The sequence below is a fragment of the Panicum virgatum genome, chromosome 6K (genome assembly GCF_016808335.1).
Source record: "Panicum virgatum strain AP13 chromosome 6K, P.virgatum_v5, whole genome shotgun sequence".
NCBI lineage: Eukaryota > Viridiplantae > Streptophyta > Magnoliopsida > Poales > Poaceae > Panicum > Panicum virgatum.
In genome coordinates, this window is record NC_053141.1 from 15,486,344 (window position 1) to 15,501,102 (window position 14,759).

At 42.6% G+C, this 14,759-nt stretch overlaps 1 protein-coding gene and 1 long non-coding RNA gene across 2 annotated transcripts; both read left to right on the forward strand.

The window, feature by feature from the left end:
* Positions 1-8,204: 8,204 nt before the first annotated feature.
* On the forward strand, positions 8,205-10,732 carry LOC120711878. Its single transcript, XM_039997545.1, has 2 exons — positions 8,205-8,456; positions 10,231-10,732. Exons 1-2 carry the CDS (start codon positions 8,369-8,371, stop codon positions 10,416-10,418), a joined length of 276 nt encoding a protein of 91 aa, XP_039853479.1. The 5' UTR covers positions 8,205-8,368; the 3' UTR covers positions 10,419-10,732.
* A 2,868-nt stretch (positions 10,733-13,600) lies between these two features.
* LOC120639109 lies at positions 13,601-14,034 on the forward strand. Its single transcript, XR_005661276.1, has 4 exons — positions 13,601-13,669; positions 13,752-13,801; positions 13,882-13,942; positions 14,020-14,034. It is a non-coding gene; the product is annotated as an uncharacterized LOC120639109 (long non-coding RNA).
* Positions 14,035-14,759: the final 725 nt, after the last annotated feature.

The following is a 14,759-nucleotide window of genomic DNA, read 5'->3' on the forward strand; positions in this document are numbered from 1 at the left end:
ACTAGGGATGATGAGGAAAATTATTAGCAATTCAATTGGTCATGAGATGGAAAATGCAAAGTTTCCCCAGAATAAAGATTTTTGTTGCACTGCTTGTGCAACTGGAAAATTAATTTTAAGACCATCATATCTTAAAATTAGAGCTGAACCACTAAAATTCCTTGAACGGATTCAAGGAGATATTTGTGGTCCGATTCAACCATTGTCGGGACCATTCAGATACTTCATGGTATTAATAGACGCATCTACTAGATGGTCTCATGTGTCCCTTTTATCGACACGCAACCATGCTTTTGCTAAGATAATGGCTCAACTTATTAAGTTGAAGGCTCATTATCCTGAACATCGGATTCAATCTATTCGAATGGACAATGCTGCTGAATTCTCATCCTGTGTATTTAATGATTATTGCATGGCATTGAGAATTCAGGTTCAGCACTCTGTTCCATATGTCCATACCCAAAATGGTTTGGCTGAATTATTGATTAAACGAATCAAGCTCATTGCAAGACCGTTACTAATGAATTGCAAACTGCCTATGTCGTGTTGGGGTCACGCAGTTTTGCACGCTGCCGATTTGATCCAACTACGACCAACTGCATATCACGAAACCTCCCCATTGCAGTTAGTATGTGGAAATCCTCCGAGTATTTCTCATTTGCGTAAGTTTAGGTGCGCTGTATACGTACCCATCTCACCACCTCAGCGAACATCGATGGGCCCTCACAGAAAACTAGGGATCTATGTGGGATATTCATCTCCGTACATCATTAAGTATTTAGAACCCTTGACTGGGGATCTATTTCCTGCCCATTTCACTGACTGTATTTTTAATAAGGATCATTTACCGGCATTAGGGGGAGAATTGTACCAAAAAGAATGCCAGGAAATTAATTGGAATGGCGAAGGCATTTCATTCTTTGATCCACGTACTACAGAAACTGAACTACAAGTTCAAAGAATCATTGATTTGCAAAATATTGCAAACAATCTGCCAGATGCTTTTGCTGATTATAAAGGTGTCACAAAGTCTATATATCCTGCAAGGAACGTGCCTGAAAGAGTGGAGGTACCTAATAAAACCACTCAGCCCCAAACTGGAAACAAGAGGGGGAGAAGCACTTCCAAGAAGCAAGAAAAGATTGGAAATACATCTAAAATTTCCATTGATAGACACTTAAAGGACAAGAAATGTCCTGTGGATATATGTGATCCACAATCCAGCTCAATTATGCACATAAACACTGAGGCTAGAACATCGGAAGACCCTAGATCCATCGTTTTGAGAAATCATGATGAATCTTTAAGGGTAGATGAAATTGCTATAAATTTCGTAGAGACTGGAGAGTCTTATGATCGTAAGTCCACAATAGTCGACTGTTACCTCTCTGAGCAAATTGCAAACATTCTTCAAATAGATTCAGATCTCAAGTCTACGACAGAATACAAGAAGCGCTCTGACTGGGATAAGTGGAAGATAGCAATAGAGACAGAGATTGCCTCGCTTTATAAAAGGAAAGTGTTTTCGGCTGTAATGCCAACACCTCTTGGTATCCTTCCTGTGGGATGCAAATGGGTTTTCGTTCGTAAAAGAAATGAAAACAACAAAATGGTGAGATATAAAGCAAGGCTAGTGGCACAAGGTTTTACGCAAAGACCTGGCATTGATTTCAATGAAACCTATTCTCCAGTAATGAGTAGAATAACCTTCCGATATCTAATATTGCTGGCAGTACAAAATCATCTATCTATGCAGTTGATTGACGTAGTGACCGCATATTTATATGGGTCATTGGATTCTGAGATATACATGAAAGTTCCTGAAGGAATTAGTATACCAGATAATAAGGCAAATCACAACATGTATTGCGTCAAGTTGCAGAAGTCATTATACGGCTTAAAATAGTCAGGCCGAATGTGGTACAATCGGTTAAGTGAATTCCTTAAATTGAAAGGATACACAAATAATGATGATTGTCCATGTGTCTTCATTAAGAAATCTTCAACATGATTTTGTATTATATCGGTATACATTGATGATCTTAACATCATTGGCAACGGACCCGATATTAATGAAGCACGTCATCATTTAAAGACGGAGTTCGAAATGAAAGATTTGCGTCAAACCAAAATTTGCTTGGGTTTACAACTTGAGCACTTTCATTCTGGTATATTTATATACCAAGCTGTCTATGTCCAGAAAATATTGGAAAAATTCAATATGGACAAGTCATATCCAGCAAAAACTCTCATGGTAGTAAGATCTTTAGATATTGAGAATGATCCTTTTAGACCACGGAAAGAAGAAGAAGAGATATTAGGACCACATGTCCCATATCTAAGTGCCATTGGAGCACTAATGTATCTTGCTAACAACACCAAGCCTGATATTGTATTTGCAGTAAATTTGCTAGCAAGACATAGTGCTGCACCTACCAAACGTCATCGGGTAGGAGTCAAAACGGTATTGAGATATTTTAATGGCACTAGAGATCTTGGATTATTTTATAACCGAAATCAAGATCCAAGTTTGTTAGGATATACAGATGCTGGTTATTTATTAGATCTCCATAATGGCCGATCACAAACAGGCTTCGTATTTTTACAAGGAGAAACAACAATCTCTTGGAAGTCTATAAAGCAGACATTAGTGTCTACTTCCACCAATCATTCTGAAATAATAGCTTTATATGAAGCTTCACGCGAATGTGTATGGCTTCGCAGAATGATAAACCACATAATACAATCATGTGGTATAGGTGCGATTGAGACACCAACAATTATCTTTGAAGATAATTTAGCATGTGTTACTCAGATGGAATCAGGTTATATTAAGAGTAATACGACTAAACATATTATTTCCAAATTATTCTATCCTCATGAACTCCAAAAGAATGGAGAAATTGAAATATTCCAAACTAAGTCATGTGATAATTTAGCAGATTTATTCACAAAATCTCTACCATACTCTTCATTTCGTAAATGCATTGAAGGTATTGGTATGAAGAGACTTAGAGACTTGCAAGGATCAGGAGAAGAATCAAATAAAATATAACTTGAATAATCATCACATTATACTCTTTTCTTTATATAAGTTTTACTCTTATAGAGTTTTTTCATATAAAGTTTTCAATGAGGTAATGTTAACACATGGTATATGTCGTATTATCTATTTTTTCCACACTGAGGTTTTTCCAAGATAGTATTGAGACATATTGATCTCTAATCAGATTGTTTTAGACTATGTCTTTAAGAAATTCTTAAAGGGTCTCTTAACATTGGAATTACATATATATCGTGGTGTTTCTTCTTATTTTTCCCTCCGGGTTTTAAGGAGTTTTGCCCGGTATATCTATATACTTTGGTTTTTTCCACAGGATTTTTCCAAAGCTTCAAGACAATAACTGATGAACAAGTAATGATGCCTACAAGATAATTGATCAAGGGGGAGTGTTAGGATTAATTAGAATTATTTAATAGTGATCAATTAGGATTAATAGCGTCATTAGCAACTGCCAATGACAGTTGTACGGTAGTAAAGACCTTTTGGGCATTTGGACCCTTCAGGCACTTGGCCCTTTCGCGAACAGGCAATTGCCTGTTTTTCCCCTTGTATAAAAGCATAAACTGTACATCAGTTAATACAACACCAATTCACTTTTCACTGTAACACAAATCTCGGTCTTGATAACAGTACAATGAAACTGGGCTAAATATCTTATCATGGAGCTTCTAGCACTACTAGAAAACGGGCCATCGGTCCTGGCCAAAGGTACCAGCTGCTGTTGCAGCCGGTACCTTTGGCCATCAACCGGCCTAGTGGAGGGCAATTGGCACCGGGTGATGGTTCCAACCGGTTCCAATGCGTCACCATAGGAACCGGTCTGAACCACCACCCGGTACCAAATGAAGGCGGCGCTAAAGACACCAATTTATAGGAATAACCGGTTCCTATGGTAATGAAATGTGGCAGCTGCCAGGAGCTTGGGCCTAAGGCACCGGTTGGTGCCTTGACCCGGTGCTATTGAATTAATTTTAGCACCGGGTCATTGAAATCAACCGGTGCCTTTGGCCCGAGCTTATAAATACCCCAGCCCCTCCCCCTCTCAAGCTGCCGTGAACTCACTGTTCATGGCAGCCGAGTGGGGTGAGGGGAAGCAAATTTTTGCTTTTTTGAAAAAAAAAGATTAGTTATTTTACTTTATAACTTAGCAATTAATTTTTAGAAACAGTTATTACTTGATTTTAGAAACAGCCTATAAACTCCCTGTCGCTCGCGCTATTACTCCATTCCAGCATGGAAAACCTTTTGTCACTAAGGAAGAGGAGAAAAGTCTAGGCACGCAGATGTTCAATTTGCATAGATGGTACCTGCGAATGACGAATGACGAAGGGAAAATGTTTGGAGTCAAGTATCGTGACCATGATTTCTTCCGTGGGGAGGACGACTTCTGGGTGTACTTCCAAAATTTATATCACATTTACCATCGACAAGCTCTCGACGCCTCTATCATCACCATTTGGGTTTTGTACGTATCACTTACCTCTACATTAATACTTTTTGTTAACAAGAACATAATTATATGTGTGCATTATAAAATTTCTATTGCATCGTTTAGACAGGAGACCCAAAGAAGCCGAAAACATGGATGGTACCATCAGATCGGCTTCATGTCTCCTTTGCTAGTCAACCAGAAATTGATCAACGAAAGTTACAAGGAAACGTGCCAAAACATGTACGATTCGTTGACTAGACAAAATTACAAATCTTATATATTCATACCATACAACTTTGGGTAAGCCTTGGTCGACTCAATCCTCTGTTATATTACTAAATAGATACTAAATTGTCTAATACATTTATGTATATATCCTATCTATATCTGCAGTTATCATTGGATTTTACTCATACTTTTCGTAGAGACCGGCAATCTTATAGTCTTTGACTCAATGAGAAATCCAAAGTCCGCAATCCAACATATCATAGACCCCTTGAACATGTAAGTTCAGTTTGCACAATCAAATCCTTTTTCTGTTAATAACAATTCCTGAATATCAAACTTAACTTTGAGCGCAGGGTTTGGAAAAAATTTGTGAAAAATAACAAAGGACGTGGTCAATGGAGGCCCGAACTGAACGTTAACATGGATTATCCGGTATGTTCATTCATAAATATTTGTCTAGTTAAATATATAATCCCAAATTATTCTAAATTGAGTAATTTATTTGTTTCTCCTTAAGTGTGCGAGACAACAATAAGGAACTGATTGGTGTGGTTACTACGTATGCGACTACTTGCACATCATGACTCCATGCGGGAAGGCTACTGATGAAGAAACGAGAGTACGTCCAAACCGTTCACTAGTATATTTTCATAATTGTACTAACGCACATGATGTTAATCCTTTTTTCCTAAATGATAGATGTCTCAAATGGGGGATGAATGTTACTCTACTGATCGGATCAACGCCGTGTGCGAGCAGCTCGCCGGATTCATTTTGAACGAGATCTTGGATCCTAGAGGCGAGTTCTACCACGACGGTCACATCTATAGAGGACTTCCATCGACCTCCTGAGGGGACTAGTAGTTGGACTGCTAACATGACTTGTACATTTGTAAATATTTTTAAACATTATGCCTTGATGTTTGTAAATTTGTAAATATATTAGTTCATCTAATTAGCTTAATTATATGCTCGCATTTCACTTTTAGTTAGTTTCAAATATTCTCTGAAAACGAACACGAACGACCAATGAACGTATAGTACTGTAGAGCTTGAGTGCGTTTAATAATTATAAAAGAATAAACAGTAATAAATATAACAAACAAAAGTGGATTTGGGAAAAAAAGGGGAAAATGTCATTGGTACCGGTTGAAAATACCAACCGGTACCAAAGGGGCTGCCACCTTACGTCAGCGTGGCAGCCTCTTTGGTACCGGCTGGTCTTTCCAACCGGTAGCAATGGAAGCCTAAGGCACCGGTTGAAAAACCCGGTGTCTTAAGGCGAGGCCATTGGTCGTGGTTGCGGGGCACCAGTTGGGAAACCGGTGCATTTGGCCCTTCTCAGCCGGTGACCAAGGCCCGTTTTCTAGTAGTGACGCTATGTGAGCTTTGATAGGCATGCCCTAGTGTTCTCGTTTGACGTGTTTGACATGGCATTGTGCTCCGGATTATGAACGCGGCAACGAACGTTTGGAGACAAAATAGATAGTACTTTCTTAATTTGGGATAAAAAAAATACTACTACTTTCTTATTATTGAGGTCTGAGGATGATTAGTCAAAGACATTGAGATCAAATAATTTTCATTCTTTTTTACCCGTGTGCATTTCACAAGTACTACTTCTTGCTTTTTCAACAAATCGTGTATATGAGGTACCAAAAATGAGTAGCTAATAGTTTGTACTTTTTAGGTATGACCACTAAATGATTGGAGTTAATTAGGACGTTTGGAAAGACTTAAGGCAATCCAAATGCTATGGATAGGATAGTTTCCAATCCCGATAAAATAATCTCGGTTTTATGTAAGAATACTTTCCTACACAAAAACAAATTTAAATAAACTTTATGAAATCATTGTGATTGGCATCGGAAATACCAAGACTGGTCAATGAGTGGGACGGAAGAGGATTGTTTGAGAGAGCAGAAAGAATATCGGAGGAGTGTATTTTGTAGCCGCAATTGGGTATTGTGTATTGAAAGGTATAGTTTCTTAAATCGTGTCTATGCGAATGACTACCCTAAGTAAGCTATAGCTCAAAACTTTGTGAAAAGGATGCACAATTATTTTGAGAAATCAAGTCTGGTGATCAGCCTACAACTTTTCAAAACATCCGCTGTGTGAATTCAGCGAAAAAGGACATGAAAATATCTACTGGAGGCAGCCACGTGGAATGGCATCACAGGAGCTTGAGGTCACCTTCCAGGTTTGCAACGAGCAATGATGGGGCTGTGGAGCCCAGAAAAGGGCCCTACGCTGCGAACATGTGACCGAGCGTGACGTGTCAAATTTCTGATAATGTGTCTGATTGTCACGTACTCGGCCTGGTGCATGGGCCATGGCCAAGCATACGGATGGATACACGTGGCAGAGATTTTTTAGGCTTACTCGTATTATATTTCTTTTACTGGAACTTTGTTGAAGCTTGACTTGTGCCAAAGAATAGTTTTTAATCTGCCAGATCAAATGTATGAGGGAATGAGATATCGCCGCACTGCCCTTATCAGTAACCTTCCTTACATTGTCACATCCGGATGTGGTATTTGGGGGTGAAGAAAGGTATAAGATGATCGTGTTACGGCCTTAATGTAGCTCATGACACTATAGAATGTTGACCGATACTTGCAATTGTTGGGGGCCGTGGAGTCAGCGAACACGACAGAAACACCATAACATAAAAAACAAAGTGAAACAGGTAATACTAAATAGAAGCAAAGGAAAAGGGAAACAATGAAAATCTGACGCGCTTTCGCTAAAGCGAACCATGATCCGGCCGGCGTAGAATGTTCAGGTGATGTAGGGAAAAGAAAAACAAAATAATGCCTTATTTTAAATTTATTTATTTTATTAGATTTTTGTTGAAGCTTGAGTTGTGCCAAGGGAATGAGATATCGCCACACTAATTCCCATTGGTAAAATTTGGATACGGCCAGGTTACCCATAAATCCACAATAAATTCACAAATGAATGCGCAATAATCTTTTTCAATAAATAAGTACGTACCAACACAACCCACCCTTACCATCAACCTTCCTCACATTGTCACATCCGGATGTGGTCTTTTGGGGGTGAAGAAAGGTATAAGATGATCGTGTTATGGCTTTAATATAGCTCATGACACTATAGAATGTGGCGTAGAATGTTGAGATGACGTAGGGGAAAGAAGAACAGAATAATGCAAAATTGTCATGCAGTAGTTGGAATCGGAAAGCAAGCTGTTGACAAAAGAGTATTCCGGTCAGCATCAGATATTCAGATCGATCGGTAGTACCATTCCTACGGTGGTGTCAGTAGAAGCAGTAACCGGATTCAACGGATGAGCCGGCGCGGCGGCGGGCAGGCGCCAACCACGTGCACCCTGGAAACCCGGCCGCCCCGAGCCGCGGCCGCGGAGCACGCGATCGCCCCGCGCGGCCCGGCCCGACCGAACCGAGCTCCGCGCCCCGGCCGAACGGAACCCAGGGGATAAAATAAAGAGTAATAAAACCCCCCCTGCCTCCTGCCGAACCCCACTGAAGCCTTGCCACGCGCTGCCTCCCTAGCCCCTCCTCCTCTCCCTCTCACACAGAGAGGCAGGCACCGCAAGGCCGCCGCCGCCGCCGGGGCCAGGGAACTCGCAGCCCTGTGAAGAGGTGCAGGCGGCGCGGATGGTGGCGTGGTGGCGGAGGAAGGTGGTGCCCCGCGCGCGCCGCGCCTGGGCCGCCGTCGCCGCGCGGCTCCGCGCGCGCAAGCCCGGTCAGTCACCCTGCCCCTTCCCTTCCCTTGCGTCCCCTTCCTCCCTAGGCCAGACCCCGCGTTCTGCTGCCGAGTGTTCTTCCATGGGAGATCGGAAGCGATGAGTAGAGTATTAACTTGTTGCTTATACTCTACTCGAAGGGAATCCCCGGTTGGCTCTGTTTCTGTTTCGGATTTTGCAGAGCAAATTGTACACACGGTGCGTAGACCCCTGTTCTATGAAACAGAGGGTAAATATAGGAGGATATGCAAAAGAGTATCGAGGACAAAATCACCTCGAGAAAGCACATGCGCGATTCGACGATTAGAGTGCGCTCGCCCGCCTCTAGAATTTCCGTTTTCGGCGATTCAATTGATACTAGCAGTCTCTGTTCTGGCTGCACACTGCACTTGACTGAGTGACTGTTCTAGTGGTTGGTTGTTCTCGCCCTCCTCAAGTCCTGAACTGAGCTCGGCATTTCTGTTTCTCTCCTCCAGATTTTCCCGTAAAAACGATGAAGCATACAGTAAATCCACACCGATTTGCAGCACAAAAAAAAATGGAGAGCACTTAGTTATGTGACGGCCTAGGATAAGGAGGTTAAACACAAGGGCCAACACCACGCTTGCCCAATCTGAGAAACGACCAATCTGAGAAGCGACCAGGCACAAGCAGCGAGGAGCGTCTGAACTGAACCGGGTGTACATAAACATCTCTCTCCAGCTCCAGCCTCCAGGAGATGGCACGAATCGGCTATCAGATTCATTCATCAAAGCCGTGCACGCAGGGGGCTCCAGTGTTGCGGAAAAGGGACGGCTCGTATCCCCTCGCCGGATCGATCTCCCGTTGCCTAGCGGCCGCACGAAGATCTTCCACGATCCCGACTTGAATGGCCAGCCTCACCACGAGGCGCGCGGGGGCCCGGCCGCAGGGCGCGTACCCTCTCCCTCCCTATACGGCTGGCTATACTGATGCCACCCACCCACACTGACACGCGGCCCTCCCCTGCCGCCATTGACCTGTAGCGCCGCCGACGGGTGGGGCCCCGGCCACCGCTGCCGTCCTGTGTGTGTGGGTGTGGAAGTGGAGCGCCCCGTGTCAACGTGATCCTGGTCCCGCGTTGAATGTGGGCGCCTGGGCGGGCGTCGGCCCACGTGCTGGCCTTAAATATCTCGTGCCTTGGATACGCATACGTATGCGCTGGGGCGGAGCCTAGTCAGCCGCAGCGGAAAACGGCTACTCAGGCCGTACATTGCGGGTGAAAACTGAAGAGAGCATCAAAAGTAGGAAGTTTCTCAATAAAAGGGCGGGTGGGGCGGCACTATGACTTGTTCCGATCTTTCAGGGCGAGCACCCATTTTGTTGGACAAATGCTGCTTTTGCATCTTTTTTTAGGTAGGCTTATCTTTTTTCCCCCCAGCCGTCCATTCGATTGTTTACGGCGAGTTCTGGTGCCTTTTCTTCGGTTCGGGATGGTCCAAAGTTCCTGTTCCATGATGCCATTCGGTGGTTTTAGCACAAGGGAAGTGGAAGGACTGTGTCCTTTTACATTATCGTAATAGTACAAAGTGTAAAGCAACAAGTCAATAACATTTCTCCTTTTATTCGTTTTCGCCCCAAAGATGCCTTCGTTTTACATCACCACTTTATCTTATTCATTTACGTTTCCTATTGTCGCTATACTTCCACATTGTAATGGAAATGAATAATGCCTGTTCACAGTCCTGGCAGCTGGACCAGCAATCTTAATTTCATCACCAGAAAAGCGTCTGACAAGATCTCACCTGAACGCAGGCAGCGGCGGCATCCTGAAGCTCCACGAGGACGTGCAGACCTGCGGCTACAAGGACGTCCAGGTCATGTTCGACATGCTCACCTCGGAGCTCGAGGCAGCGGCTCAAGCCCAGAAGCCGCCGCCGAAGCGGGCGCCGCCACCTGTGTGGCCCGGCCGGTCCTCGTCGACGATCGCCGCTGCGCAGTAGCTAGGGCCTGGCAACCGAAAGTGAATCCGTCGGCGGTCGAGTGCTAGCAGTCTATTGCAGTCTCTTTCAATACCAGGCGTCCTCCCCCTGCCCATCTTCCGGCAAAAAGAGCGAAAAGTTGCAGCAAGGACAATAAGCTTCAGGCTCCCAAACGTCATGTTTTGAGGTGTGTAGATAGAGGGTGATATGAACCGGTGCTGGACATTTTTTTTCGCCAGTTGGGAGGAAGAGGGAGCAAGAGGGGTTACTTTTCAATTCCGTGGTGTATTTTGGTTTCGTTTCAACATGCTGCTCTCTGGTTTACAGCTTCTTCACATGATGTTTTTTTCAGTTACACGGTCAACTGAACAACTAGTTGTGCCACCGGTCCTGAACTGCCACCGACCACCGTCACACAGGCTTCGTTTTGACCTTATATTTGAAACGAGTTCAGAAGTTCTACCCATCTTATCTAGGCTAAAACTTCAAGACATCAACAAACAGTATACTGGACGGCTTCTAGTGCTCTGTCAAGTTCTAACCCAATTCACTGCTAATTATCTGGAACTTCTGCGGAAGATGCATGAAACTCAACTTATGAATTCACAAAAATCAAAAGATACTAGAGTTTGCAGAAAGGATCCCAGAAGGTTTCAAACAGCACATATGATGTTTTCCGGAAGTCAAAGTAATAAAAAAAAAGTTATCAAAAGAAAGTACAAAAGCAAAAGTGAAAAATTTAGGGGCTTGGTACTCGTGGTGGTCTCGGCCCACCAATTCGTCCTTGCCTCTTTGTTTGTTCTCTTGGCTTAACTAATGCCCCTGCAACTATTCAGTTATTGATAATGAATTCAGTCTTGACTAACTTTCTAAGAAAATTTGTGTTGGTATTCTTTGATGATATTCTAATATATAACTCCACTATGGCTCAGCATGTGCAATATCTAAGAGCTATGTTGAGAGTTTTGAGGAGCCATGAGCTATTTGCAATGTTGAGTAAATGTACTTTTGCTGAAAAAGAAGTGGAATACTTGGGACATATCATCAGTGGAGAAGAAGTGGCTATGGCTATTGATCCGGCTAAAATCAGTATTATTCAAAGTTGGCCACAACTTAAAACAATTACTCAATTACTCAATTGAGAGCATTTTTGGACCTGATAGGATACTATATAATGTTCATACACGGTTATGGGATTATTTATCAACCTCTTTTTTGATGCATTGAAGGAAAATGCATTTCAATTTACAGATCACCAACAACAAGCTTTTTGTAAGATTGAAGACTGTGATGTCTACACCTCCAATTTTAACACTGTCAGACTTTAGTGAATCATTCATATGCCGTTGGCAATAGCATAGGTGCTGTCATAATGCAAAATGGTAAGCCAATTGCATTCTTCAGCGACACCCCTTCCTATCCTACCCCATAATCCCATTCCCTCACTCCATCTCCCCAAATCTGATTTTTTTTTACATTTTTAAATTCATTTTTAGAAAAGATAAATGTACGATAAAAATTTACAAATATGTATGTCTACGGCCAGTTAATATTGTGAGATTCCCTAACAATCAAACCTACCGCCAATTGAAATGGATATAGCCAATTCAATTGGTGAAAGGTTGTCTGAGTGGGTTCCAATCACCTCACAGTCTAATCAAAAGGCTGTATTGCCTATTTTTTGCAAGGTATTTTTCAAAAAAAAGTTTTTGCATAAGACCTTGGATGCAGCTAATAATTATATGAAAGTTGTAGAGCTGATCTACAACTTTATATCTCACCATTTTATCATTCATAGCCATCTCGGTAAAGAAATAATCAGACTTGTATAGGCTGACAAGACTTTGTATGAATTATTTTGGTAATAAAAGGGCTTCAAATGAAAAGGTGTTGAGCTATGAACTTGTACCATCGAGCTCTAAAGTTTCATATAAAAATCTTGTCCTCATCCAAGGTCATACGCAAAAAGTTATGAATTTATTTTCAAAATATGCTAGGCAAGGAAAATAAAATATAGCGCCTTTTGATAGGTCTGCAGACCCACCTGACAGCATATCTCCAAGTGAACTGCGGTAAACTCATTTATATCCCCACTACAGGTAAATTTAGCTATTTGGATTGGCTATAGCCAATTGAATCGGCTAAGGGGTTGTTTGGTTTCAGGGGCTAAATTTTAGTTCATGTCAAATAAAAAGAATATTAATATTTACAAATATTAAATAAAGATTAATTATAAAACTAACTACAGAACCCTGGGGTTAATCTGCGAGACGAATTTAATGAGGTATATTAATCCATGATTAATGGATGGTTACTGTAGCATCACTGTAGCAAAGTATGGATTAATTAGACTCATTAGATTCGTCTCGCGAATTAGCACTCAGCTATCAAAAAATTTATAAACAAATTTTATTTGATACTCCAAAATAGTAAGATTCCTTTCTATGTGACAGGGACTTAATAGAAGTCTCAGGAAACAAACAAACCCTAAAGCCATATGAATTGGCGAGGTCTGGTACCCGCTGGATGAACTGGCGGGAAAGGTATATATTTGTAAAATTTTTAAATGAGTATTTTTTTTCGCTAAAACGAGAATAAAAAAATAAAAAAATTCCCCCAAATCCAAACGTCACCTACGATGCGGCCCAATGTTCTCAAAAAAGGAAAAAGATCAGGCCCAAGAGGCCAAGACCCTCCCACCCCCAACCCGACTCCAGGACTACTCGCGAGTCAGCTAGGCAGAACGAGTTAGCGAGACCAAGCGCGAGCTAGGGTCTGGTTGGGACGATTGGCGGCGCGAGGCAGCCGACGCAGGGATACGGTGTCTCGGTGTCTCGGTGAGGGAAGGAGCTAGGGAGGGGTCGCGCATGCCGTTATTGCGCGAGGCAGCGAGGGAGAGAGGCGCGGCACCGATCACATTGCAAGCAGCAATGTAATTCATGAATTTCAGTAATTTGTATCTTGTTTTGCTCCATCGGTTGCCTCTTGTTTGCATCTGATTTGGAGTGTTTATGGTTGTTATTATTTGCTCTGTTTGTAGTTGAAGCATGGACGGTACCAACGCTCTGATTTTGCCCTGCAAGAGGAAGAACAAGGCTCAAGGGGAAGCCAAGGTACTGTAAATTTAATCTGGAACCTATTTCTCGTGTTTCAGTGTGGCCAGCAGTGTGATTTTGTGACTTACATAACCTCTGTATTGCTATAATGGTAAGAAAAACAGACAAGACCCAAAGATAAGCAAGACTAAGCTAAAAAAGCTGCAGAAATTGGAGGTAAGCCTCCTTTACTTAGTATTTGTTTTGTTGATAATTGGTCCTAGAGTGTCTCTATCAATGACGTACTAAATTTTTCCAGGAGGAAAAGCAAAAGAGGCTACTACAAGCAAGAAGCTTTGAGATTTTGCGGTACGCTGATCTCAACTTATTCTGTCCAGAATGGTGTACATTTTCTGATGATTGTACATAATTGTGGTCTGACATGACAGGAATCATAAGATTTCAATTGATGGATATTCGCTGCTGCATGCTTCAGCCACTATTGGTCAAGTATAATAGACACCATCAGATTTGTTACTTTTCTCAGTTTAGATGTAAATTCTTCATAGGTTTTCATTCTAACGCAGGCTGAGACTTTGAAAGATAAACTTAGGCGGGCTGCGCAGCTCTCCGGGGCAGGTTTGGTTGTTCCTGAAGAACTCTCGTTATTCAAGAAAGATGGTTATCAGAAAGATTCTGGAAGCAGTGAGGCTTCAGAGGAAGTTTTCCCTCGTAAATTTGTTGATTCTACATATGCAAAAGAATGTAACATAAATTTGACTGGTAGGAAAAGTAAGAATGACATAGAGAACAATGCAATGAAAGCAGTGGAATGTGAACGAATAATACATGTTGGGATGGGCAATCCAGAATCAGAAATTGAAGGGACTTTTGATCTTTTTGACATGTTGGATTCAACAATTAAACCAAGTGTTGCAAGTTCCTCTTGCGAGGAGATTGATTTACAGGTTGAGCTCCGCAACGTCGAACTGGATCGTCTCCGTGCGGTAGTTCTCCTCGGTCCCGAACGTGACCGGCAACCCAATGGTCCCCTTCGGGTACACTGGGTGCGGGCCCACTCCTGAGAATGGGCGAGAGGCAGCCAGCTTGGACTCCGGGATCTGCAGCTGTTTGAAAGCTGCGTAGCTGATGACGCTGAGGGCGGCGCCCCCATCGATCAGCACGTGGTAGAGCCGGACGTTGGCTACCATGGGTGAGGTGACGAGCGGCAGCACGCCGGCCCCAGCCATGTTCTCCGGGCAATCTGATGGCCCGAAAGAAATGGTGGTGCTCCGCCACCTCTGATGCAGGGCAGCCTTCGGGGCGC